The 8,463-nt window shown below is 40.7% G+C and overlaps 1 protein-coding gene across 1 annotated transcript in view; it reads left to right on the top strand.

Annotated features, from left to right (window-relative positions):
- Positions 1-858: 858 nt before the first annotated feature.
- LOC129676899 (claudin-34-like) overlaps positions 859-8,463 on the top strand; it is a 36,547-nt gene continuing 28,942 nt past the window's right edge. Inside the window, exons 1-3 of the mRNA XM_055607416.1 lie at positions 859-1,008; positions 7,113-7,204; positions 7,969-8,082. Coding sequence (XP_055463391.1) covers positions 859-1,008; positions 7,113-7,204; positions 7,969-8,082 — 356 coding nt within the window. The remainder of the gene's footprint in view (positions 1,009-7,112; positions 7,205-7,968; positions 8,083-8,463) is intronic.

Raw genomic sequence — 8,463 nt, 5'->3', positions numbered from 1 at the left:
AGCCAAGAAAACAAACAACATAATTAAAAGATGGGCTACAGATCTGAACAGTTTTCTCAAATGAAGAAATGATTTTTTTAAAAAGTGTACACCATCTGATAACAATTAAAGATATATGAATTAAAACTATTTTGAGATTTTATCTTTACCCAGACAGAGTGATTAAGATCAAGAAAGCAACTGAAAAACAAATGCTGGAGGGAATATGAGGGAAAGGGGAACACTTGTTCAATGTTGGTGAGATTGAAAACTGGTACAGCCAGTGTTGAAATCAGTGTGGAGAATTCAAAAATCTACAAGTAAATCTACCGTGTGATACAACGGTACCACTTCTTGGCATATGTACAAAGGGCTTGACATCCTATTCCACAGATACTTGCTCTGCCATGTTCATTGCTCTAGTCACAATAAGTAGAAAACTGAAACAACCTCAATGCCCTGCAACTGATGAGTGCATAATGAAATATACTACATAACTCTAATTAATTAGCCAATCTCATTTAAAGAGTGTTGATGCCACCTCTGCTAGTACCTGTATACATGGCAGTGACTTTTCTAACAGGTCCCCATCTCTGGTGACAGGTGTTAGAAACAATGCCTTAGAGAGGAGGAATTAAGAAAAAGATGGTAGACAGGTCTGAACCAGTCAAGTGGATCTTGCCAATGAGCAGGACAGTCTGTTAGCAAAAACACCTCACCCTGAAAAGGCTATATAAGAAAACATGTGACATAAAAACCCAAGGACCTGGCATGGTTATCCCCCGAGGATGTCACAGCACTCATACACTATTGGCTGAAAATGGGAACATAAGATCAGTAAGAACTGGAATTTGATGACAAAATAGAATTCTCACAACCATGAAGCAGGTCAAGAGCTTTCAGTTCACTGTGAAGGCCACAATGAGACTCAAAGGACATTTCAAGAGGGCTGGATCCTCATTGGCCCTCCTGGCCCTGCTAGAGCCCTATTCTGCCACATTACTGGTTCTTGAGAAGACAACATCACTGGTTAGTAGATTCATCTTTGTTGTACATTCTGATTAATGTGACTAAATATACATATCCCATTTTACCCCTGACCTAAGTGTACAGTTCCATTACTAGGATTACATTCATAGTGGTGTGGAACTGTTACCACTTCCTATCTTCTCTAATTGAAATACCATTCTCATTGAATGCCATCTCCTACTTCTACGTGACCTGGTTGCTAGTACCCACCATTCTGCTTTCAGCCTTGGCAGAGTTAACTTGATCAGGAATCTCCTTAGTGGAATTACATGGTGTTTGGCCTTTTCTAACCAGTGTATTTCACTTGTCTTCAAGCTTCATCCATGTGCTACCTACGTGAGAAATTCTCTCCTTACTAAGTCTAGAAATGAGAATAATATTCTATCACCTGTACAGTTAGCTCTTAATTTACCATGGTGGTATAGTTTGCAAGTGCCCTGTCCCTGCGAAGGGCCTTGTATTGAAGCATTGGTCCCTAGCTGGTGGTGCTACTTTGAGAGATTTTATACACTTGAAGTTATAGTATGTTTGAAGAGGAAGTAAATCCCAGGGCATATGTCTTTGAAGATATTACCCCTCATTCATCTTCATTTCTCTGTCTCTGGATTCTGATCACTATAACTTGAGTTGTCTTTGCAATTTGATCCCACCATAGTCATGGTCTACCCTACTGTATATCCTGAATCTAAACAGCCAATGACTATAGTTTCAAATCTCTGAAACTGAACCAAAGTACATAATTCTGGACCCCATTAATTCCTTCTCTGGGATATCTTGGCAACAGTCATAGAAACTAACCAACAAAGAAGCTTTAAGTTGTAGAGTTTAAACTTTGTTGTTTTGTTGAAAAACACATTATGTGAAATAGTTAATATGTTCAATATAAACCATACTTGAATTTTGATTTTAGATCTTAAACTGTTCTATTATTGTCCAAAAAAAGTGATGTTCTGTTCTGGACTACCTGCCCAGGCTGCTGTTTCAGGTTTCAAAGCTCTTAGCTCAGACATCTTTCCAGAAGAATATATATAACTGCATTAAAAATTCACCCAAGATTACACTGTTTGCTTTTGTGCCTCACCCTTTATGGTACAGTATTTTGAGGATCTCTACAGGTTCTTCTAGCCCCCTTCACATGTAGTAGAGGCCTTTCTTCTTGTCCCTTGTGATTTACCTGACCCCCATCACTCCTCCTTTCTACCTGACTGGCCATTTGATCCTTGGAACTTTTGATTCTGTTAGAGGTTTTAGCAGCAGGACCAAGTCTGGGACAAAGTGTTAGTTTGTTGAATCTACTGATGCCAGTTCAGCACAAAACGAGCTCTGTGAAAGGAGCTATTGCCCTGGGAAAGTCTGCACTTCCTCCTCTCACTGGCCTTAACTGACAGAGGCAGCCTGCTAATCTAATTCAAGCATTTGTGTTCATTTCCTTCTAAATACTGTTACCATAAATGCACCATAGTTGCCAGGTACAGAAAAACAAAAGAAAGGAGAATGGGACTTGAAATCCAGTCTGGGCTCCAGTATGAGGCCAGTCTGATCTACATATTGAAGCCCAGATCAGATCAAACAAGCAAAGCACAGCAAAGAGAACTTCTTCCAGGACACTTAATGTATCGGAGCCAGCCTAGGCACCTTTCAAGATCTGGTCTCAAAACGTAAATTGAATGAGTTCAGGGATAAAGTTCAGTGGTACAGTGCTTTCCTAATATGCATGGTGCCCTAGCTTCAGTCTGCACTTCCAGAAAAAAAATCACTGATTGAGAATCATCCAGTTAAAGAGAATGTTGCCAGAGTTGCTCTGATCATTAGCAGAAACTTCCTTTATCACACATCAAAATTCTCTCCTATTTCCTTCTATACAGTATTTCTAACAAAAACAAACCTCTGACCCGTCAGTGTTCTGCACAGATGGAATTTGAGGTCTTCTGCTCATCATTCACCTGGACTTTCACCTGCTATTCACCAGCAGTTATACCCTACATTCTGTCCTAGAAATTCAGGGCATGTCTCAGGAACATAGTGATATCTTATCCCTCAACTTCAGCCACTTAGACCCTTCCTTCTGGTTGAGATCAGAGAAATGTCCTTAAAGAACTTCTTCTGTACCCCTGTGGCTTCATCACTCCAGTTTCTGCTTAAGCATATTTTATCATATCTTCTGCTGTTAGCTCTGGCGACCTTCTTTACATTACCTATTATAAGACATGCAGCAAGAGCAATTTATGGGACAAACAGTTATTAAGAGTAAAACTGTGTTTTATTTAAAATCTGAGAGTGACGATGCCTTCAGAGATGTTTCCAGGAGTTACAAATGATTAACTTTGTAGATAGTCAGCATCAGGCAACTAAATTCCCTTGTGTCCCATCTTGCAGTCTAGCCTTGAATTTTCCTCTCAGGGCACCAGAAAGGACGTCTTGCACACAGTACTTGATGATAAAGCACACACACACACACACACACACACACACACACACACACACACAAACACTTTTGAGGGCAGGGATTTAGATAGGTGGTAAAGAATTTGACTAGCTTGCACAAGTCCCTGAACTCTCTTTCCAGGACAAAACAAATAAAAACCAACCAACAACAAAAACAACTGAACGACGATCATCAAGACCACCACAACAAAATAATTTTAAAAAGTCACGTAAGTCAATGAGGTGGTCTCTCTTTCATCAATTACTAATTAATAAAATTCCTTACAGGCTTGCCTATAGTCTGATCCCATGGAGGTATTTTCTTAATTAAGGTTCCTTCCTCTCAGATGACTTTAGCTTGAGTCAAGTTAACATAAAACTAGCCAGTAAAACTGACTCCTTGTCAACATGACACACAAACACATCACTATTCAAACTATTTCTTTCTCTGATTCCTGGTCATCTAGGCAGTGTCAGTCATGGGCCATGAGTTGCACCGGTCATGGTTTGGCCACTCCCATGAGTTCTGTGCCACCACTGCCCCAGCAAAGGAAGGAGAGCCTAGAGACTCAGGATAGAACCAAACATAACTGACAAAAACAAGGCAGTGGAATGATTCCTAATGATATTCTGCTATACTTGTAGATCAGTACCTAGCCCATGTCATCAGAGGGGTGTCATCAAACAATCAATGGGAGGAGATGCAGAGATTCACAGCCAAATACTAGGCAAAGCCAGGGGAACCCCACAGAAGAAGGGGGGATGGATTGTAGGAGCCAGAGGAGTCGGGGAAATCAGGAGAACATAGCCCACAGAATTAACCAAACAGGGTTCACAGGGGCTCACGGAACAGAAGAAACAAACTTGGACCCTGTATGGTTCTGAGCTAAGCCCTCTGCATATACGTTATGTTTATGTATGTTAATACTCACTAGGTATTCTGGAACTCCCAACAAGGTGAGTGGTAGGTGTTTCTGACTCTTTTGACTGTGCTTGGAACACTTTTCCTGCTACTGTGTTACCTCTTCTAGCCTTGGTATGAGGATTTGTGCCCAGATTTATTTTATTTCATTAGGCCATGTTCTGTGGCTATCTCTGGAAAGCTTTCTTTGTTGTTGTTGTTGTTGTCTTTGTTGTTGTTGTTGTTGTTGTTGTTGAAAAGAAGCAGTGAAGGAGTTGAGAGGGAAAAGGAGAGGTAGGAGGAGGAAATGGGAGGAGTGGAGGGAGGGGAAACTGCAGTTTGGATGTAATGTGTGAGAGAAAAATAAAAGTTAAAAGAAAGAGACTTTCCTTTCTCATTTGCCCCATTATTTTTCACATTAAAAATAAAAATAACTTTTAAAATCTTACAATCTTTACGAATTCAAATACATTGAAAGGTCAGTTCCTTTAAAATATCCAGTCTCTTTAAAAATCCAGAATCTCCTTTAAAAGTTAAAAATCCCTCAACTGTGGGCTCTTGTAAAAATCAAAATTAATTAAATACATTCTTACTTCAAGACAGAAGAATCAGGGAACAGTCACAATCAGATCAAAGCAAAATTGGACTCCAGCCTTGTAAATCACTCAATGCACAATGTCTGGGATCCATTTGTGATCTTTTGTCCTCCTCTAGCGATTGGGATCACATCTCCAGCTCCACCCTCAGCAACACACACAACTTGTCTTCTATGCTAAGGCCAGCTCCACTCCACTGCTGCTGCTTTTCTTGGTGGTTGTCCTATGGTACTGGCATCTCCAAAACTCTGGAGTCCTCTGCTGCAACTGTGCTATACTTTCACCAATACCTGCACCTCTCCTAGGCTCTCTTCATGGTGTCAAGCCTCAACTTCTACACATGACCCCTTAAGTCCTGGTCCTTCAACTGCTACTGAGGCTGCACCTTCACCAACAGACTTCCATGGTCTCTCACAATTCCAAGCCTCAGCTGCTCTCCAAGACCCCTACCACTGGATTGACTCTTATACTACAAACCTTAGTTGTCTCTAGAATATAGCTTCTGGATGTTGACTCTCAAGAAAAACTTCCCAGAAGATTTCACCTCAGTGATGTTGGTCTCTTTTTCACCACTAATTTCTCAGCTCCAGCTAACCAGAACCAATTGTCCTAATAAAACAAAGTTTTTCCTTTAGTGGTGTGAGTCTCTTCTATTTTTTTCCAAATCTTTATTTTTTTATATTGATTACAGTTTATTCACTTTGGATCCTAGCTGTAGTATCCTCGCTCATTCCCTCCAAATCCCCGCCCACCCTCTCTCATCTCTTCCCTGCCCCTCTCTAAGTCCACTGATATAGGAGGACCTCTTCCCTTTCCACCTGACCCTAGTTTATCAGGTCTCAAAAGGGCTGGTTGCATTATCTTCCTCTGTGGCCTAGCAAGGATCCTCCTACCCTCAGGGGGGAGGGGTCAAAGAGCGAGACACTGAGTTCATGTCAGAGATAATCCCTGTTCCCCTTACTAAGGTTCCCATTTGGATACTGAGATGCCATGGGCTACATTGGAGCAAGGATTCTAGGATATATCCATGCATGGTTCTTGGTTGGAGAATCAATCTCAGAAAAGACCCCTGTGCCCAGAAATATTTGGTCCTTGTGGAGCTCCTGTCCTCTCTATGTCTTACTAAATCCCCCTTCTTTCATACGATTCCCTGCACTCTGCCCAAAGTTCAGTTATCTGCTTTGATACACTGCTGGGTAGTCTTTCAGAGGCTTTCTGTGGTAGCCTCCAGTCTTGTTTCTTGATTTCTTCTTCTTCCAATGTCCATCCCATTTGTCTTTCTAAATGAGGATTGACCCTCTTGCCCAGGGTCCTCCTTCTTGTTTAGCTTCTTTAGGTGTATAGATTTTAATAAAGCAACAAATCAAGCAATCCAATTAAAAAATGGGGTACATAACTAAACAGAATTCTCTATAGAGGAATATAGAATGGCAGAGAAACACTTAAAGAAATGCTAAATGTCCTTAGCCATCAGGTTGATACAAAAAAAAAACTTGAGATTTCACTTTACACCCATCAGAATGGCTAAGATAAAAAACTCAAGTGACAACACATGCTGGAGAGGTTGTGGAGAAAGGAGAACCCTCCTCCATTGCTGGTGGGAATGTTAATTTGTACAACCACTTTAGAAATCAATCTGGCAAAAAAAAAAAAAAAGCAATATGGCTCTTTCTCAGACAGTTAGGACTAGTGCTTCCTCAAGATACAGCTATACCACTCAGGCATATATCCAAAATATATTAAAGTACATAACAAAGACATTTGTTCAACTATGTTTGTAGCAGCTTTATTCGTAATAGCTAGAACCTGGAAACAACCCAGATGTCCATCAACAGAGGAATGGATACAGAAACTGTAGTACATTTACACAATAGAATATTACTCAGCAATTAGAAACAAGGAAATGATGAAATTTGCAGGAAAATGGTGGGATCTAGAAAAGATCGTCCTGAGTGAGGTATCCCAGAAGCAAAAAGACACACACAGTATATACTAACTTATAAGTAAGTCTCTTATTTTCTCCAGGTATAGACAAAACATGTTTTCTTTCCCTTTTCACTTGTCACATTTGGACATCTGGATTAGCTCGAAGTTTTATGTATCATGAATAATGAATACATGAGCATGCAGACATAAAACTTTGTGTTGATAGACATTCTTGTTTCTCTTTAATCTATCTTAAGATCAGAAGCAAAGGCTACTGGTCCATGCTGAGAAGAAAGCTGCCGGAAGAGGAGACATACCAACTAAGAGACTACCTGTCCTTCAAGCAGAGGTAAGTATAGTCACCACCTTGGTGGAGAACAAGAATCAGCTGGTAGCAATTGCCCATGAGGTAGACCCCATTGAGCTGGTGGTTTTCCTACTTGCCCTGTGTTGAAAGATGGGGGTCCCCTACTGTATCATCAAGGGAAATGCCAGGCTGGGGCGGTCCACAGGAAAAGTTGCACCACTGTTTCCTTCACAGAGGTTAACTTGGAAGACAAGGGTGCTCTGGCAAAGATGGTGGAGGCTATTAGAAACAATTACAACTATAGATATGATGAGATCTGCCACCACTGAGGAAGCAACGTCCTGCGTCCTAAACTGTGGCTCACATTGCCAAACTGGAAAAGGCAAAGGCTAAAGAACTCACCACTCAACTGAGTTAAATGTACAATGCTAAGTTTTCTGTACATAAATATAATTACAAAAATAATGCTTAAGTGAAAGGCACTGAACCTAAAAGATTACAATTTGAAAGCAGACTCTACTTGCATCCATAATGTTGTCATTTATCTTTGTAGGGGGAATATAGCATAAGTTATGCAACTGTCAAACCTAAAATGTTTTCTCATTTTTAGTATAAAAAATAGTGCTGAGTTGACCACACTGTTTTCTAAATAATTGTAGCCAATGTCAGAGGGGGTGTAATATTGCCCTTATCTGAGTTCTTGCAGACCACAATTTCTCATTTGTCTTCCTGGTAGTTTTTTCCCCTGAGGATACTGTCCCTGGTCTGCATAACTCATTCTCTTACTGTCTTTTATTTCTTTGCAGTTTCCCAGTGTTCACAGTCACCATGATGCTACTCAGAAAAGACACTGTTCTCCAGATAACAGGGTTTGCTGCAGCCATCCTTGCAGTGTCTCCATGGGCTTTCCTCAGTGGCAAGTATGCTACTTTCAAGAAACCATGAACCCCAAGCCCAGTATGGCCTTAGTAGGAATGTGGAGAACCTATATCTACCACTATAACAACTACTCCTGCAATGTCCAAGTATGTCACCAATACACCTACCATGACTCCTTCATCCCTTTGGAAATTCAAGTACCACAACACCTGGTTCTGGAGTCTAGCTTTTGGGGGATGATTGGGAGAGCCTCTAAAATTGTTGCTCTTTGGAATTTGTACACAGAGAAGGCACAGGAGAATACCACCCACAGTTTATTTTGCCTTCCAGGGATTCTGAACATCCTTGCTAGCAGCTTTGTCTCTTTTTTGCTGTATTGTACAATTATTAATCCATCATATGCAAGGAAGATATTGCTTTCC

Source organism: Psammomys obesus, unplaced genomic scaffold (genome assembly GCF_907164565.1).
Source record: "Psammomys obesus unplaced genomic scaffold, mPsaObe1.curated_primary_1811, whole genome shotgun sequence".
NCBI lineage: Eukaryota > Metazoa > Chordata > Mammalia > Rodentia > Muridae > Psammomys > Psammomys obesus.
The sequence above is the reverse complement of the archived record's forward strand: the minus strand, read 5'-3'. Positions and strand labels throughout refer to the sequence as shown.